General features: G+C 39.5%; 1 protein-coding gene across 4 annotated transcripts; it reads right to left on the reverse strand.

Moving 5' to 3' along the window:
* Positions 1-7,125: 7,125 nt before the first annotated feature.
* Positions 7,126-19,948, reverse strand: LOC131225913 (importin subunit alpha-2-like). Of its 4 annotated transcripts, none has more exons than XM_058221527.1 (12): positions 19,746-19,948; positions 19,400-19,632; positions 18,975-19,071; positions 18,790-18,881; positions 18,549-18,680; positions 16,749-16,934; positions 16,505-16,668; positions 15,962-16,040; positions 9,118-9,246; positions 8,713-8,840; positions 8,190-8,594; positions 7,126-7,783 (listed from the first exon to the last, which is right to left on the reverse strand). In XM_058221527.1, the coding sequence occupies exons 2-11, from the start codon at positions 19,607-19,609 to the stop codon at positions 8,222-8,224; spliced, it is 1,590 nt and encodes a 529-aa protein (XP_058077510.1). In that variant the 5' UTR covers positions 19,610-19,632; positions 19,746-19,948; the 3' UTR covers positions 7,126-7,783; positions 8,190-8,221. The 4 variants fall into 4 exon arrangements, with proteins under 4 accessions (XP_058077510.1, XP_058077508.1, XP_058077506.1 ...); XM_058221525.1 differs by having other exon boundaries at positions 8,220-8,594; positions 19,400-19,623; positions 19,746-19,945; XM_058221523.1 differs by having other exon boundaries at positions 8,220-8,594; positions 19,746-19,945.
* Positions 19,949-20,169: the final 221 nt, after the last annotated feature.

The raw sequence follows: 20,169 nt of genomic DNA on the forward strand, positions 1-20,169 counted from the left end.
GTAATTACAGCATATGTATTTCTCAGTGGAATAAAGATGAACATATTTAAAACTGAAGGCTAAAAATAATGCCAATTTTATTGATGTATAAGTGACGCTCAATACAATCAACAAAGAAATAAATTAAAATAGAGAAACAAAACGAGAGATAAATACTTGATTCAGCCACATGGATAGACAATCAAGGTGAATAGTTAACAAGATGTGACCAATGGTTTGATCTTTTTAAGTAAGGACTCGGTTAATCGGGATCCAACAACGGAAAGTTGCGGATATTTATAGTACTCTTAAGCGTATTGCGATGATAGCGCTGAATAGTAGTGATTTAAGCTAACTTAAACCTCAAACATTCTATAGCATGACTAGATAGAAACTAAGTGACTAAAACTAAGTTAAGATTTAAAATAATTAAAAAAAAAAAAAAAAGTGTCGCGCTATATAGACTTATTGTATTTGGCATGGAACTCAAGCTCTTCATCACGTTCACCTTTTATATGTTTGGGAGCCGCAAAATTTGAATTGCGTTTCTTTGCTGATCCAGGATTCTTAGCGGCCACAATGTTCAACTACTCTCTGATCATTCCTGCCTGGCTTAAATATTTTTAAATATCAGAAACCATTTTCAAATCTCTTGCTAGTGTGGCCGTGAAAATCCATAGATTTTATAGGATCAGTCTTGCGAAGTCCGGATCGAGACCCCATCTGCTATGATATTGATCCTATTCTTGAATCTTTGTAATTGCTGCGAAAGCACTGAATGTATATGGAAAGATCTCTCATTTTGAAAAGATTGTGAGAGACGACCTTACCAAACATATCCATATTTGTGATAAGATCATTGCTTTAGTGGGTCTTTTATAGACGTGTCAAGTACGCTACCTCGGTCACACATGCCACATAAATTAGGGCTATGTGTCATTCGTCATTTCGTCTTCCCTACAGTTCTGCATCACTTTACTTCTGTTAGGTAATGTGTCTCCAAATAAAATAGGGGAAAAGTTATCCTTAAATGTGAGTATGATTTCGGTACTATTAGGTGCATAGTGCCGACACATGACAACCTTTTATTAGTCCACATGAATGCCAAAAATGAGTGTAAACAAGAATCGCCATCCCTTGATTCCGAATCTAGGTATTTGAAACCTAAGCTCTCAAAAATGCTACCAAAGTATCAAACTATTACTCTTTAAATAAGAAGTCTACAAAAAGGAGATCTTTTATCAAAATTACTATTATTATTATTAGTCAATGCCCAAATAGCCTCATTATATTTCATGCAAGCTAGGGAAAACGATTACCTGCACACAATGTAGTGAGCATCAAAATTGCCTCATCTCAATTAGTCAACGCCCAAACAAATTCAGTGCAAGCTATGAGAAATGATTATCTACACATAGTTGGACGCTCGGTTTACTTTCTATCACATGCAATGTGTGTGGGCGTACCAGAATCGATATAGCAGTTCGATCCAAACCAATCAACTTTGACCCCAAGCATCGAAATAAGCAACTACATCTAATATGACCAGATTTTGAGAAGATCAGTCGCTTACTTAACCACTTCTAGAATTTGATAATGATTGGGCGATAATCAAAGGGTGGAGTTCTTCCTCCAAAGATGTGTTGCTTTATGCCTTCCATAAGAAAAGACTTTCAGAATAGCAATGCAATCAAATAAAAGGAAAAACTCACATTCAGTCCATAGGAGCAACTACAAGAATGTTTATCTTGAAAGAACTGTGTGATATTGGATAGAGAACAAATCCAGCCATATGAGTATAGATTTGGATTACAACTAAAGATTATAAATAAGAATTACTGTTACTCTTGGGATAAGCTGAGATAAAAGATAAATTAGTATATTTGATTGGTTGTTGTTGGATTAGTTTGTACATTTTATTCTTTTGGATTCCTCCAGTATTTGTAGATTTTTGTTATAGCTTATTCTTCCATATTCTTCTTCCATTACTACAATCATTATAGTAGTCGAAAAACATTTCTCTAGATCCTTCTTTTTCTATGTTTTCCTTTTATGATTTTTCATCTTCTGTCGACCAAGTTTTTTTCCATTTTTCGGCCACTTGTTCCGCTTTCATATACCTCTCGGCCGCTCATTCCTATTTTTGAAGGCTTCTCCGCCACTCTTTCCTCTTATGGACGCCTCTTAGCCGCTCGTTCTACTTTTATACACCTCTTGGTCGCTCGGTCGGCTGCTCGGTTCATTTTTAGACACCTCTTGGCCACTCGGGTGTGCTTTTGAACACCTCTCGGTCGCTCAATCTACTTTTGGACATCTCTTAGATACCTCTTAGATGTTTCTTGGCCACTTGGGTTGCTTTTAAATACCTTTTAGTTTCTCCGTCTTATCATCGTGACATCTGCGTTTTCATAAAAAAATTTCAAGTATCGTTGAATATCTTTAGCGTGTTATATCTTTCCATTGTTATCACACTTGTCCTTTCCAATTGGGTTTTTCAAGAGCGGTCAGAAATAAAGTACAACATTACCCCCCATGTCGCATCACCTTTGATAAAAGGTGAATGTGAAGTTGATTCGTTATTTGGCATAATAAATGTCACTGCCCAGCCATGTAAAAATATCAATTTCGGTCATCTTAATCGAAAAACATTAAAGTCGGTCAACTTGGCTAAACTCAATTATCTTGGTGGAAAAATAACAAATTCAACCATCTTGGTCGAATTCGACCATCTTAGTCAAAAAATGGCAAATTCGATCATCTAGGTCGAATTCGGCCATCTTGATCGAGAAACGATAAATTTGGCCATTTTGATCGAACTCGGCTATCTTGATCGAGAGACGGCAAGTTCGGCCATTTTGGTCAAACTTGGCAATCTTGATCAAAAAACGGCAAATTCAGTCGTCTTGGTCAAACTTGGCAATCTTGATCGAGAAACAGCAAATTTAGTCGTCTTGGTCGAACTAGGCCATCTTGATCAAGAAACAGCAAATTCAGTCGTCTTGGTTGAACTTGGCCATCTTGATCAAGAAACGGCAAATTTAGTCATCCTGGTCGAACTAGGTCATCCTGATTGAGAGATAGCAAATTCGGTCGTTTTGGTCAAACTCGGCCATCTTAATCGAGAGATAATAAATTCGGTCTTCTTAGTCGAATTTGACCATCTTGATCGAAAAATGGTAAATCCATCCGTTTTGGTCGAACTCAACCGTCTTAATCAAAAAATAACAAAGTCAGTCGTGACAATGGAGACTGTCAGTCAATCCATTCCGAATAGGGCTTATGATCGAACGAAGCAATAATACGGATAAAATCTTGACCATGATTGAACGAGACAGTAATATGGACAAAAACTTGACCTACTACTTCCTAAACCATTTAAATAATTTAGTCACAATTCAAACGGTGAAATTTAGCCATTAGAGGTGGTTAAGGGCCTACCTGGTTTGTCTTCCATGATACGTTGGATTTCAAATGAAGGGTTGCCCTCAGGTATACCCTGGTTTCCTTCTTCAAGAACAACATTCCTAACCTCACATTTCAATCGCTTAAATTTAGCAGGTGGCATAAGATTCCACACTTCCTATATTGGAAGAGGCATATTTTGTTGCGGAAGAGGTACGTATAGTGTTGGCTGTAATGTTGGCGTCACAGGCATTCTTTCGGCAAAGAGAGTCATCATCTAATTCATATTTTCGGCATGATTTTCCATCCATTTGCCTAAAATTTCAACCTTAACTCATGATTGTTCATCAATATGCTGAATTCCTCGCTACCTATCGAGTATTTCGGCTGACATAATCTCAATAGGATCTGTTGGGCATCTTGTTTTTACCTGACTTTCATACTAGCTCGTGTTGTACCAATATGAATATTCACACTTGCTCATGTTAAAGTCCCACCGGGCATGTCAAAAATGTTGGCGCTCATCAAAATTGTTGCACAGTCGATCCATAATGAATATTTGTGGCCACTATTCATTGTTAGTTTGTTATCCCACTGGGCGTGCCAAAAATGTTGGACGCTTGTCATGTGTAGTGTGTGCAGGCGTGCCAAAATTGATATAACAGCTCGATCCAAATTGATCAACTTCGACCCCAAGCACCGAAATGAGCATATATGTCCATATATGACCAGATTTTGAGAAGATCGGTCTCTTAGTTGGCCACTTGCATAATTTGATAATGATCAGGCGATAATTGAATGGTGGGGTTCTTCCTCCGAAGATAGGTTGCTTTATGCCTTCCACAAGAAAGGGCTTTTAGAATACCAATGCAATCAAACAAAAGGAAAAACTTACAATCAATCACTAGGAGCAACTGCAAGAATGCATATCTTGAAAGAACTGCATGATATTGAATATAAAACAAATCCAGAGTATGAGTGTAGATTTGGATTACAACTAAAGATTATAAAAGCTAACAATTACCGCTACTTCTGGGATAAGCTAAAATAAAAGATAAATTCATAGATTTGATTAGTTGTTATTGTTGGATTGGTTTGTTTGTTTTGCTCTGTTGGATTTATCTGTTATTTATAGATTTCTGTTGTAGCTTGTTCTTCCAAATATTTCTTCCATTACTGCAACTGTTACAGTAGTTGAAAAGAATTTTCTCTATATCCTTCTTTTACTACATTTTCCTTTTGTTACTTTCATCTTATGTTGGCCAAGCTTTATTCTTTTTCTCGGCTGCTTTGTACGCCTCTCGGCCGCTCATTCCTGCTTCTGGACATCTCTCGACCGCTCTTTCCGCTTCTAGACACCTCTCAACCGCCCATTCCTATTTTTGAATACCTTTTGGCCTCTCTTTCTGCTTCTGGACACTTCTCGACCACTCATTCTACTTTCCTACACCTCTCAGCCACTCGGTCAATCGCTCGTTCCATTTCAGTATACCCTTTAGCTGCTCCATCTATTTTTGGACACCTCTCTCAATAGCTCAGTCTACTTTTGGACACCTTTCGGCCGCCTCTTAGATGCCTTTGAGCTACTTGGTTTGCTTTTGAATACCCGTTAGTTGATTCATGTCTTATCATCCTACCAGCTGTAATTCCATAAAAAGCATTTCAAGTATATCCTTGAAGAATGCGGATCCTCAGCTTGCCACAAATTGTCAACATACTGACGCAGGGATGAACGTGATGAGGATAACTACTCTGAATCCACGGAGCTTCTCTGGACTCCTCACAGAGACTTCTTGAATCCATGAGGAAAGAAAGCAGAAAATAGAAATAAATTCTAATAAATTCGAAATTAATTAATTGATCAATAAAAATGAGTTTACAACCCTTTAAATAGGGGTACCAAGTAATGAGAAAGAAATCAGAATCAAACTACAACTAAAACTCCTAGAATCCACGACTTACTATAAATAGTAAACTTACTATTTATAGACGGTCGTGATGTCTACTAGTGCGCAAGGCTTTCGGAGAAAAATAGTAAGTGTCCAATTTGGCTTCACCAAACCGATCTCCTAATTATGCTAAGCTCTTTTCACGTTGGACGCAACTCCTAAAGCTCGATGGATGAAGAGTTATAATCAAATTAAAACTTACTATTTATAGTAAAAAACGAAATTAAAACAGGGAAACGACCGTCCATCCAGGGGTATTTTGCAAATCCGGGTTGGTTGGCTAAAGTAGCTCGTTCTACCCCCAAAATCATATATTTTACTACTAATAACTCATTACGGATTATGAGATACGCCCGATCTAAGATCCGACGGTTCGGATCACTTCTGTCGTTGGCTGGGCCTTTTTTGATCCATCTTGGCCATGAAACTGACCGCAACCCGCTCTACATCACATACCGTCAGCTGTAATTCCATAAAAAGCACTCAAAATATCTTTGAAGAATCTGGATCCTATGCTTGCCACAAACAAGTAACTCCTGTTTTCTTACATCCTGATTGGTCCACGCAATCAATGATGTTATCAAATGCACTCCAAGTATCTTTGAAGAATCCAGATCCCTGATTTATCTTTGAAGATCTTTAACATGTTATGTCTTTTCCTCGTTATAACATGTGTAATTTTCAATTGGATTTCCAAAAAATGGTCAAAAATAATTTGAAGGGCACAGTGCCACATCTCCCCTCATCAGCTTTTGACCATGTGTTCAAACAAGAAAGATTGAGACCCACACATCGACCCAAGTGGAGGCAGATTGCGTCCAGCTGGACGATAATCCGTCCAGGCATGCTGTGGGGGGCCCACCTTGATGTATGGGTTTTATCCACGCGGTCCATCTATTGTTTCCAGATATTAGAGCATGAGCCCAAAAATGAGGAGGATCCAAGGATCATGAATTGGGAATTAAACGCCGACCGTAAAAAACTTTTTGGGAGTTGTTAACATCAAGTTGATAATTGTATTTTCCCTTCATCCAGGTTTGTGTGACCTTATTAACAGGTTGGATGACAAATAAACATTATAGGTCCTAGAGAGGTTTCAACGGTGGGCGTCATTGCCCCACTGCTATCTTCGGTTTGGTCCACTTGAGCTTTGGATCAGTCCCATTTTAGAAAGCATAGCATAAAATGATCTAGGAGGATGGATGGACAGAGTGGATAAAACCGATATATCAGAGTGCACCCTAAAGAGCCCCCGCAGTATGCAATCCGCGTGGATGGATGTCCACAATAACATCAGGATTGAATTGCAGACGAGAAATGGCAGGATGTAATATGGACTGGGTCTGATCCCTGATTTTCAGAATATAAACATCATATAGACGATGCTGCACCCGATCAACCATCAGGGTGCCACAACTCTTTTTGAACTTCTGTATCCACGAGGAAAATATACAACTCAAACCAACAATGGAATGTCATCGTGGAAAGAATCAGAGAGTAAATAAATCCCACTTGAAACAAAGGTTCCGACCCATATCTTCGGCCAGGTATGTTCAATCCAGATCCCACATTCTACAAGTGACACATTTCACCCTTTGGCAAAAGTAGCATCATTTTTCAATCACCATCTAAACATTTCCACATTGAACTGACCAGTTCAATTCAGCGTGCATCCAAACGCAGGAAAAACATCTTAGTCCCAAGTTTTCATGTTTCCGGAATATCAATGTTTGCAGGTTTGTGCTTGGGAGCAACCATAAAGGCAGTTGTATTGAAGACTACAATACAAAACCAATTAACAAAAATAATACTGATATTTTTTTAGCTGCAAAAGCATCTAACGTTTTAACACAACCAACTACAAATATCTGTTTTGGAAATCAGGGCTTGGACAGAAGAAACCCCCTTGTAGTAAAAGGATAAGACAAGGGGTTAAAGAAAAAAGAAAAGAAAAACCCAAAAAATCACCATAACAGAACCTCTTTAAAAGGAAGCTCTTCGGCTCTTGCTATACATGAGAGATGCAGCAAGATTAGACAAAGAGGGACGCTACCACATATATTGACCTGTGTATCTCACCTGCGACATCGACACCTTGATACTTCCGCAGTAGCTTTTACTACAACCAAATGAATAAAAATCCATACTTTCTATCACCCTTTGACAGTATTATAAGATGACAAGGATCCATTTTCGCTTTCTGCCACCCAATACATCCTGTGAAAGCCAACACCCATTCAATCCACATACGACCCCCAAAATGCATGTCTTTCTTCCTTTCCGACCCACCTCTTTATTCTACCCACCCTGCTGAAAGATGCTCTCCCAGCACACCCACCTTTCAACCCGACCTGTGACTGGACCAAACAACACGACATGACTCCCAGACTGACTGACACGGCCCATCGTGCCCTCTGCAGGGCATCATACAACTGCAACTCAGACCCAAACTCCTGCAAGCATGAGAAGATCGTAAGATCGTATAGCAACTGAGTCATTTTTATCAATAAAGGTAAAATCTTAATGGACCAGAGAGTGGACTGCATCACACCCAAATACCACCACAGCCCACATGTACACCATCCAGCGCACTCATCCAGCAGATATCATCATCATGGAGGGCATAGCTCAAGAAATCATACTGGTCAGAAGATCACATCACTCTCAATCAGAGTGGGTTTTTAAGGAAAGAATATGTTTTCCACATTAAAAAATGGATATCCATTACAATCACATAATCAGTATGATCTTAGGCTATGGCACACTCACGATGGCGCCTGGCAGATGAGTCCAGACGTCATACATGCATGCCATCCATCCATTTGGATGTCTGACATAAGACGAGATTGAGAGACTAACATTACTTCATAAGAACAATACTGCAGGTACCTCTAGCTGAAGTTAAATCCACCCGATGGCACAGAAGGATCACTTCCTCCAAAGCGGAACCCAGGTTGAGCAGCATCTTCTGCAGGCAACGCCTCATCTTCCTCCTCCAGCCAGTAGGTCTCAAGGATCTTCACTGCCTTCTCATAGATCTCAGTGTTGTCATGGCTTTGAAGGTTTTCAATCTTCTCCAACCCCTCAGCTTCATCAATCAATTGGGCATAGAGGTTCACACCTCCGGTATTGCCCAAGTTCTTCTCAGCTTCCCCGACCTTCAAGATGTTCTCAAGCCCTTCCAAACAAACTGTCACTATCCTCGGATCAGGGCAGATGAGGAGATCACACAATGGCTTGATGCACCCTTGGCTCACAAGGTACCTGTCACCAAAAATGAAAATCGTTCATATAAATAATGACTAAAAATGTTTTTTTTTATTAAAAATAAAAAATTAACAGTCTCCTGTCAATCAGAGGAGAGAGAAATGCAAGGGCATACTTTATTTGATCATGGGTGCCGCCAGACGTTGCATTTGAGATAGCCCAAGCTGCCTCTTTCTTGATATCAAACTCCGCAGTTTGAAGCAAATTGACTAAAGGACCAATAATATCAGCAGCAATTACAGCCTGGAATTTTTTAGAAACAAGCAATTAGACTATTTACAAGCAAGCATGACAGCCACACCCACACCATTGTCAAAAGTAAAGCATTTGAAGGCTTCAAAAAAATATATAAACAATAAAAGCTTCTTGACACTTTAGTTTTTCAAGTTCCAATGAGAGGGAAACAATAACCAAGTATATTTGCATATGATACATGACCAAGTGCCAGGAGAGAGAGAGAGAGACAACACTTAAGACCTAGGGTGAACATTGATTCCTTAAAATATCTGTACTTCAATACCTGTATCTGATCCTTATTTCCAGCTGTGATGTTTGAGATGGTCCAACATGCTTCCTTCTTAATGCTTTTCTTGTGATTGTGTGTCAAAAGATTCAGGAGGCAGGGAAGTGCTTGATGGTTGATGATATACTGTAAAACAGCAAAACAATAAGCCATCCAGCATAGAGAACTCCAATAGTTAAGACTGGTTAAACATCCATTATACTTCAATGTGTAAAAGACATGCAATCAATTATTACATCACCATATTTTGGTCAATATTTCAGATTGCAAAACTCGGTAAAACTATCGTCTGTTGTGGCATGCTATCAAAGTAAGATTTGAATCTAAACACACCAAATAACCAAATATTCCTGGCATGAGAATCCAAATATATACCTAAGAACTATATATGGTAGGCAGCTACCTGCAAATTAGTACTCTTGCAAATGAGATGCAACAAAAAATATATAATTGCATTGCTTCATAATGTGCATCATGGATCAACATTCTTGGCAAGCAAATCCATTCTTGGTGGTTAATTGATGAATGCAACAGGTAAACAATGTGGATGATGTGTTGAAGAAGACTAATAAATGTTTTTGGCACCCATACGAAACTGAATCTCGATACTGAATTTCCCCAAACTGCATTTACACACAACATGACTGAAATACAGCAATCTGTAATGTAAAGCATCTTTTATTCGACCAAGAGGATAGATATAAGATCACCATTTGTCCAATATATAATAATTCATGATCACTATCTATCCAATATATAATGATTCACCACCTATTGAATGTAAGTGAATCAATCTCCTCCATCACATTTCAATTGTGGTTAGGAAGTAGCTGTTAGGAGACTGAAAGTAATGCAGCGGCATTTTCAAACTGGGCTCGAGTGGGATGGCATGTGGGATGCAGGGGCACACTCGGAGTGGGCGGCCCGTGTGAGGCGGGTGGCTGGTGTGAGGCAGGCCCCACCCGTGTGAGGTGGGTGGCTTGTGTGAAGCGGAATCCATGTCAAGTGGGGCCCACGAAGGGGGTTCGACCGAGGTTCTAACCCATGAGATGTGGGGCCTTGGCTATGAGATAAAGGGATTGATTCACCATGCTCTATTAGTTCAAGCTTTTACAGCAAGTGGCTAGTTGTCCTGCATCAAAGCAGTATCAAAGCAGGTCTCGTGTTCAAGACTTCTCACCGGGGGTGATTAATGCAATGGCATTTTCACACCGGGCTCAAGTGGGGTGGCCTGCAGGATGCAAGGGCACACTCGGGGTGAGCGGCCCGTGTGAGGCAAGTGGCTCATGTGAAGCGGAACCCATGTAAAGTGGGGCCCACAATGGGAGGTTCAGCCAAGGTCCTAACCCATGCAATGTGGGGCCTGGGCTACGAGAAGGGATTGATTCACCATGCATTATCAATTCGAGCTTTTAGAGCAAGTGGTTAGTTGTCCTGCATCAGTTGTTCAACAAGATTGCAAGATCATTGAAAAAGCCAAATGAATGAAGGAAAAGTATAGGATTCATATTAATAAGAATAAAGGAGAATACAAAGCTGAACTAACTACCATGACATTAAACTTGTGAGCATGACACTGAGCAAAGACTATTAAGGCATAAGTCTAATGTATCAAAAAATCAAATTTTGTTACATGCCCGGAGGTATACTACAAACTATTTTCCTACTTGAACAATTGACAGAGAAATATAGTGAGTAACAACAAATGTAAAAACCACCAGTGGAGAGACAAGCGAGTTCCCAATTACTAAAAGCTTTGCACTAGGGCTCGAGATTGAGGCCATAATTTTTCACATTAGTCTGTACGAGTTAACAATGTATTTGCAGGAAGAGATGCATATGTTGTTTGCAAATGACATAGTTTTGATTGACATGGGGGGCGTAAACACAAAGCTAGATTTATGGAGGGATGCTTTACAAACTAAAGGATTTAAAATTAGTCAAAACTAAAATAGGGTATATGGAGTACAATTTTAGTAACAATCAGTGGGAATGAGGAATAGCTAAGATTGCTGACCAAGAAATTCCCGAAAATGACCACTTCTATGACCACTTATGGTAACTTAGGCTTGTAAATTCATGAGTAGGGAGAATGAAAAGGATGTTGCCCATAGAATTCAAGCAAGGCAAAAGACATGGAGATGTGCCTCTGGGGTTTTATGTGATCGGCGTGTACCAATCAAACTAAAAGGGAAAATATTATAGGATAGCAGCTATAAAAGACCAACCATTGTTTATAGGACTAAATGTTCGCCAGTTAAGGAACAACATATTCATGTGATAAGTATAGCTGAAATGAGGATGTCAAGATGGGATAAGTGGCCCCATGAAATATATATATATATATATATATATATATATATAGGATGAGTGGCAAGACAAGGATAGACTTAGAAATAAATACATTCAAGGGAACCTAGGAGGAACGCCAATAGGTAATAGAGACAAGGGAAACAGACGAGGGAAATTGCACCGGTTAGGAGTTGGTATAAGTTGAAGGCTCAAAAAGGACAAGGGGAAGACCCATTAGGATGGGGGTGGAAGTCAGAAAAAATACTTGATGACCAATGGCCTAACTTATGAGCCTTTAGAGGGAAATATGAGAAAAGGATTCACATACCCGACACCAATTAGTTGGGATAAGGCTTAGATAATAATGGTGATGGTTTTAATAGCAGTTTTAAGAGTGCAACCCATCTGCAACCAACTATTAAGGCATAACAAACCCAGTACGACTAGCCCCATTTCATCCCATTTTGGTTTGGGGAGTCGTGACTCATCCAGCCCATACCAAAACCAATGAGAGTCAGATGAACCAAACAGTATTGGATGATATTTAAAAGCACAACTCTAATAGAAACCCAATATAGACAGTCTGGGTCCAGCTGGTGTAGTAGTTGTTAGAGATGAAAAGAGGATCATAAAATATGTTGATGAAATAGTGCATAGGATTCAAAACTGTAGCAAGGGTCTTCATATTCTCTTTTCTTTTTCATTGAGGTGAATATTAGGAGGTATATGAAGCTGGTGGTGTAGTTGTTAGAGATGAAAAGAGGATCATAAAATATGTTGATCAAATAGTGCATAGGATTCAAAACTGTAGCAAGGGTCTTCATATTTTCTTTTCTTTTTCATTGGGGTGAATATTAGCAGGTATATGAAGCTTTATCAAATGTTTTCTTTCTCAAAGGAGCATCATCAAATGTCATCAAGTGAGTCATGCAACAGTACCAAGAACAGCAGCACCCATCTTCTGTTATTTTTGGCATCAATGACACAGTGCACTCTTAGAACACTGTATGGTGTAGTGCCCCTAGTTGAAGTTGAATCAGAACATTGGACATTATAATCTATCAACATAGTCTGTCTATTAGGTGGGAGGCGTGGAGCATGCTTTTGAGGGGCTACCAAGCAAAAATTATATCAACCGCATCATCTGACCATCTGCAAGTTCACCCTATTTTTTTAAGCCATTCACCCTGATAGAAGTGAATTAAGAAACAAAAGAGATCTCCATAATAAGCCACCAACCAAATAGGTGGAGCATGCAACCAACTGGACCTACTATTTTACTAGTGATCTTGACCATCCATTTTCTAGGTTACTAACAAATGCTTACAATTGTTTGATTGGTGCTTTTACATGGTAGCATATGAAACACATGATGACCTAATGGACAGATCAGATTGGTTGGTTAGATTGTCAATTGATTGGACCTACTAATTTACGAATGATCTTGACCATCCATTTTCTAGGTCAATCATCAAATGCTTAAAACTGTTTGATTGGTGTTTTTACATGGCAGCCCATGAAACATGTGATGTGCCTAATGTACAGATCAGTTATTAAAAACACACACATGCACACTGACAGCAAATGAACTACCACCACATTAGGAAAGCTAGAACACAACATGCCATACATGATCAGGAACCAAAAATCTAAAAAGAATTTTCAGTGAGTTAGTATATCAGAATTTGTTGGAAGGACATGTGGGGGCAGCAGTTAAAACTACAAGCAAAACAATTCTGGTGCTGACTGAATCCAAAGTGTAAAGTAATGGAACCCCTTTCTTCTCAAATCAAATGCTACTACTTATTTCGATAGACATTTCACAGATGATCACAAAGCTCCCTCCGTCCCTCTTTCATGCTCCATTAAAACAGAAACAACTCGGAATTAAAAGGTTAATCAAACATGTAATAACTAGGAAATTAACCACAATGAGGGAGTCAACTACTGTAACAACCCATAAAATCTCCATAAGCTAACTCTATTTAATACACCCACCCGAACACACCACAATACAGGAGTCAACAACTGTAACAACCCCTAAAGTCTCCATAAGCTAACTTTATTTAACACACACACACACACCCCAAAAAAACACACGTGGATCGTTTGTCCTATTTTTGCCAAATCTAGGGAGGAAGCTTGGGGTCCGTGCATTTCCACATAGAACTCCTGTGGCTGGAAGAAGAAGACATCTGCCAGAAGTTAAGGAATGGTGTTCCCTTTCAGTTCAGAGGACTGGCCACAAGGTGATGTCAGGCTTCAAATAGGCCAAACAAAACAACACACGAGGAAGCTGTGACACTACTTGAGGAAGAAAGCGACGGGGGTGGAAGAAACACAATTTTCGTGGAATAAAAAACTAAAGAAATGCAACAAGAAATACTCAACGAGAAAGGAAAGCTCCGTTGTCATGGTACCATGATCTTCTTCAGGAAGAGAGATGGTGCTTCCCCACACTCAACAACCTCAATTTTGAAGGAATTTCTGAGGAAGTGGCTACCATGAAAAGGCCTGACGAGGAATCGATCAAGCAAGCATGCCTTCATTAGGCAGAGAAAAGGCTCCTTAGTGCAGACAGCACCCAACCGATTTCTTCCAAGTCTTCTAGACACTATTGAATGGAATTTGATGGCATTCATTACAGAATTTTACACCAGGGGTCAGCTTTCCAAAGGCATGGATACATCAGTCATGCTATAATTCCTCCAAAATAAGGGGCAGAATTCTTGACAGATTTAGGCCAATAAGCCTGCTCAAAATAAAAAATTTTGGTTAAGGTCTTATCTCAGAGATTCTTCATGGTTTTGAGGAATGTTATTTCAAAGTTCCACGAGGCATGATCTTTTCAAACAGATTTTGGATGGTGTATTAATTGTTCTTGAATGCATCGACTTAAAATATAGGGAAGAAAAAGAAAGAATTATATGCAAGCTCAATATGGAAAAAGCTTACAATCATGTCGGCTAGAAATTTCTACTCTACCTGCTAAGAAGAATGAAAAATGGATTAAGTGAATCCAAGACTACATAAGCTCAATGACTTAATCTTGGCTGATGGTTACGCTGAAGAATTCCGGACTAAGGAAGGCAAGGATACTCACTTTCCCCTTTTCAACTCTTTGTCGTGGTCGCTGGGCCCTGACTAGAATGTGGGGCAAAGCAAGATTGAAAATCTTTGGTTCAAGACTTCAAAGTGGAAAACATAGAATAACAGATCTCCCATCTCAAATTTACAGTTGATACCTTGTTTTTTAATGATGCAGAGGAACCCCAGGTCAACAACTTAAGTCAAGTGACCCACTGCTTGGCTCGCTTCAGAGCTGCCTCTAATCAGAAAGTTAACATCACAAAAAAGGAGTTTCTGAGAGTCAATTGAGTTGGTTGAAGCCTCTCAGCTTCTATGGGCGTTTGGTTGCAAACCAGGCATGCTTACATTCTCTTTATTTGGGAGCTAGCACAAGATCTTTGGGAAAAGGTGGTAGAAAGAAATTAAGAGTAAAACTTTTTAGTTGGAAGAGCAAATATCTCTGTCGATTGGTGGCAAGATAACGTTGATTAAGGAGGTCATGACACTAATAAACCAATGCATTACATTTCCCTATTTCAGTGCCCAGCTAGTGTTATTAGCAGAGGCTGTAGAAAAACTTTGGGCGGGAGTCCAAGATGAGCAAAAGTTTCATAAGTAGGAATGGCAGAAGGTGTGGAAATGGAAGAAGACTGGCAGTAATCAAACTTAAAAATTATGAAATGTTGCCCACTTGGGTAAGTGGTTCCGGTTTTAGAGGTATTATAAGGAGGAGGATCGCTGGTAGAAACAAGTGATCTTAAAGCAAAAACAGTGTGAAGGTCAGAGGCTGGCTCACGAAGGCCTCATCTAAGTATTGTGATTAAGTATACACCACAAGAAGAACAATAACTTAAATAGTATATTGTGATTAATTATACTTGCAAGTTTCCAAATAGATAAAAACAACAATTAGCCTAAAAGTAATCATTTCCATGTAAAAAAATGTCTGAAAATTAAAGACGATAACAACCAGACATTAAAATAATATAATAACCAAACCTTAAGAAAGGTTCTTGTGCAAGCCATAACAAGTATTGACAAAATCTCGCAAAAGGGGAAAAAGACAACACTGCCCATGTTACATAGCAACACATCAATTTAGATAGAATTAGCAGATGACTTAATATCATAGAGAATAAGTCTCACAAAAGGAGAAAAGACAATGCTGCCCATGTTACATAGCAATACATCAATTCAGATAGAATCAGCAGCTGGCTTAATATCATACAGAAAAACACTAATAATATATTATTATTTTTTTTAATGTTTCACATGGAAATGCTTTTTCTAAGCCCCACACTGAAATACTTTACACTTCCAAAAGTAACATATAAACCTTCCCATCAAGAGGATGCAGCCAACAGATAATATCAACGACTGATAAGAATACACAAGTTGTTTCATCAATCATATGGATAAATCATGGGGAAAAAACCAGAACGCAGAAATGATGAATGTTACCACTGCATGTGCTCAATACCTGTGTTTGCATGTCATCCCCAGTGACAATGTTTCCAACTGTCCGGAGGGCAGGAATGAGCACCGAAGGAGAAGGGTGACTGGAAAAAATGCAAAAGGACAGAACATCTTCAGATTCCTAGTCATATATGGCAACACTCCTAAACCTTTTAAATGACACTGGGTGACCAAAGAAACAAGCCATGATGCAGAATCATACCAATCAGGTGGTCCTAATCTTCCAATCAAGCATAAAAATGGACAGTCAAGGTTGACCAAAGAAACAAAATAGGTCCAATCTTCATCTTGAAACATCTAGTCGAAGGATACTACTTTGTATTTCTTACTATTCTAAAGCCACACTTTGATTTGATGATCCTAACCATGTGATTTATGGCTCGTAAACAATGGACAGTTGTGACAAATTGGCCCAATTCAAATGGTTAGGATCATCTGATCTGTGTGTGTGTGTACATGTGTGTGTTTCTAAATGAGTGTGTAAAGGGTAGATCCTCAAACCAAACAATAATAATAGAAGAAGACCAAGGTGAAAAACAATACTCACAGAAGTAACTCCACGAGCCGAGGACAGACACCTGCTTCTATGACAGCTTGAATTTTGTCGTTCGTGCCATCAGAGAGATAAGAAAGCGCCCAGCATGCGTCCGTGAGGACTTCCTCATCATTCGAATGAATGAGACGCTCAAGTGCTGGAAGTGCAGGTCTTGTCTGTCCAAATAATATAAAAAAATTCATCACAATATTAACACAGAAATCAGCACAAAGACACTGAAACCAACAACACAAACCTGCTCAAAAGGTGGCTGGGGCTTGCCCCTGCAGAAATTTGAAAGAGTCCAGGTGGCATTTCTAAGCATTGAAAGCTTAGCATGCTCGTTCAACTGCGCCAGCAGCGGAACCAAGGCCCCGTGGCTGAGGACAAGATCCCGGCATCTAGGAGAATCGCCAGCAACATTTCCCAGTGCCCACACTGCCTAGAATTTTAAAAGGGCACAAGTCAAAACCCAAACTTCCCAGTGGGCAACATGACTAGCAGTCAAGTAAGAAATAAGAATTCATCTTGTTTATGATTCAAAGGGCACATCCAAAAATAACAGCCAAATAAAATGCAAAAGCTTCAATAGGTGAAAGCTGTTTGTGAAAGCATGCACATATAAATGTATGTTTCGAAGGTAAAGAAAAGAATTGGTCTAATCAATTGATTACAAGGTCCTTTCTTTCTTTATAGAAAGGTAACACCACCAGGGTTTGAATCCTAGATCACTCACACACTCTACACTGTTCCACAGCTCATCTAACGAGTGGGAGACCAATTGATTCCAATTTATATATACACATATATAGAGACAGGGAGGAGAGAGGTCTCACCCAACTAGTTTAACGACAGAGTTATCAACATAGATTTAAATAGCAGTTTCTGAGTGCAATTAACATGGGGACCAACACCAATACAACTCATCATAGACTCATATCCGTGTGGACTGGTGACTCATTTCATTGCAAACCAAAATCATCATAATATGGATGAAACTGAGTCATAACTGGGTTACCGTCCAACTGGCGGATAAATGTCAACATGTCATGTTTGTGAGATATCCAACAAATTCAAAAGGGAATGGGCCTCCCATGCTCTACAGCCTGGCTGTAGCTATCCGTTTTTATTTCCTTTTTTCTTAGGAGCGTTGGTCTGCTATCTCAGCGGGCCATCCCTTCTTGTATCTTTTCTCATTTATAAAATTTTCGTCACTTCTCAAAAAAAAAAAAAAATTCAAAAGGTTGGCCCACCATGAAGATAACCTATCAAAAAAATCAAAACCGATTCACTCATCATGTGCGCCACACCATAGAACACAATGGATGTACAAGAGTGGATCAACTAAGGAGTGCACCAGTTTGATTTTGTGTTAGGTGATCTCCATGGTGGGGCCAACCTATTGGATGAGTTGGATGTTATACACACATGACAAGTAGGGAATTATACACTAGTGGGCAATAACACTAACATCCAGCTAATTGTGTTTGAGACATACTCATGAGTGTGTATCTGCAGCTGCGTAAAAGTGCATTTACATACACCATCTTATTTGACTGTAGCAAGGACAAAGTCCAAATTGCAATCACATCATTGCAATCTGGAGTTTGTGCAATTCAATCATCACTGTAGGTTGATCTTAATTTCACGATTCCATTCAGCCTTGCACCCAAATGCAGCATAAAAAGCTCACATGGCTTACTAAGTAACATAAATCCAACCAAAAAGAACACAACTAAGAAGTCAAGCAAGAATCCCCTTCATCAGTTATTTCATATGGCAATTCAAAAACTGATCTTCCAAACAAAACACATTAAATGATGTTATATTCACATGGACGACTGAACTAAATTGCAGAGAGAAAGGTTAATCAGGAGGATACAACTAGATTAAAATAATGTATCTTAGCATTCACACTGAGGAATCAGCCCTCAAATTTGTAATTAAGCCACTCTCCACTTCAATGAATTAAAATTGCAACTCAATTCAACCATTCGTTAAAAAAAAAAAAAAAAACAACTAAACCACAAGCAAGAATACATTTCAGTCTCTATACCTGTTCTCGGACATCATCACTCGGAGAAGCAAGAAGCTTCACAAAGATTGGCACAGCCCCGTGATCAATCACGACCTTGGTGTTCTCAGAGGTTCCAGAGGCAATATTCGTAAGAGCCCAAGCTGCCTCAAACTGCCCATATTTCCGAAATTACACTTAATCAAGCATACGACAAAGAGAAGAAAAAGTTTTTTTTTTTTTTTTTTTAAACAATCAGAAAATAGTAGTTCTTTCTTCAGACCTGCAGCTGCGGAAAATCTTCCCTGACAAGAAACTCAACGAAACGGGGAACAACACCCGAAGCAATAACTTCTTCAATCGGAGGACTCCGTTCTAGCATACCAAATTCCCATCACTAATTAGAAAACTAAAGAGCAAGAAATAAAACTTTGAAATAATCAGATCGAACCAAATCATTATCTCTACCAATCGAAAGCAGCTTCCTGAACTGTGTCGTTGCTTCGAGCTGCATGTTGCTGTCTTCTGACCATACACCCGCCACCATCGCAGGAAGACTCTCCAGCTGTAATAAATAAATAAATCAATTTAAAAAAGAAAATGAAAATCAAAGGAAAATTTGATACTTTCCCCTCTTTAATTGAAGCATACAACCTTTTCAGATGCATTACAGACTACGATTAGTAGACTTTGGTGTTATTGTAAAACAAGAAGGGTGTCTCGATCAAGAACATGCGGTGTGTAGATATCATCTAAGAAATCAAAACCCTTACATGCTAAAATTAAAAAGGGGGGAAAAGAATCTGAAACCCTAATCCACCAAACAGATCGAAGCCCTATATCGAACCCTAAATCAGGCAATCTACGGACAGATCAGATCGGATCGTCCATACCTTCTTTTCAACGGCGGATGCGTGGATCAAGGCTGGGAATTGCTGGGCCTGCATGCCTTCACGGCGCTTCTTCTGAAGGCTTTCTTCCCTTCGATTCTTTCGGATCTCGACCATGTTATCTTCTCGCCTCCGCCGGCCTTCTTCGGCATCGACGGCGACCTTGTAGCGGTTGCGACGGACCTCCGTCCTCGCGCTCGGCCTTAGAGACATGGCTGCTGCAAATCCTAGAAACCCTAGAAATGGCAAAATCGTAAATAAAGTAAAAGAGATGTAAAGGAAGGAGGGTTTCTTGAAAATTAGAGGGGGAAATGGATATTTTGGAACCCTAGAAATTGAGAACACGCACCAAAAAGAGAGAGGGAGAGAAGCGGTGACGTTGACAGTGACTGAGAGAGAGAGAGAGAGAGAGAGAGAGAGAGAGAGGGCGGAAAGAAAGAGGGTCGTATTTTGAAGGAGGGTTTGGAAGGGGCGATGTTCGAGCCTTTTAAATTAGGAAGGATGCGAGAATAGGCCCGGCTTTGGGAAGAATTTCGGAGGCTGCCACTGGTTTTGAAATGGGAGGTGTGGGAAAAAGAAGAAAACCTAACCGCCTTCAGTTCAGACGCGTCGTGAGGTCGTGTGATTTTGAACGGACGGTTTGGATGAAATGAGCCCTGCGAAGGGGAGGAACTGGATTGGAGGAAGTGAATTGCTAGAATACATCGCGATGTACTGCAAAAAGGTACGCCGTATCCTTATTCTCTACGGATGGAGACATTTTTCCCTGATCC

This window comes from Magnolia sinica, chromosome 14 (genome assembly GCF_029962835.1).
Source record: "Magnolia sinica isolate HGM2019 chromosome 14, MsV1, whole genome shotgun sequence".
Classification (NCBI taxonomy): domain Eukaryota; kingdom Viridiplantae; phylum Streptophyta; class Magnoliopsida; order Magnoliales; family Magnoliaceae; genus Magnolia; species Magnolia sinica.

Bases quoted from the DNA above. Each gene is read 5' to 3' on its own strand.
- LOC131225913 (XM_058221527.1), bottom strand. From the start codon at position 19,609: ATGTCTCTAAGGCCGAGCGCGAGGACGGAGGTCCGTCGCAACCGCTAC. The intron at 19,072-19,399 runs GTATGGACGATC...TATTTATTACAG, and splicing joins CATCCGCCGTTGAAAAGAAG to CTGGAGAGTCTTCCTGCGAT. The intron at 16,669-16,748 runs GTTTGTGTTGTT...TTATTTGGACAG, and splicing joins CCCAGCCACCTTTTGAGCAG to ACAAGACCTGCACTTCCAGC.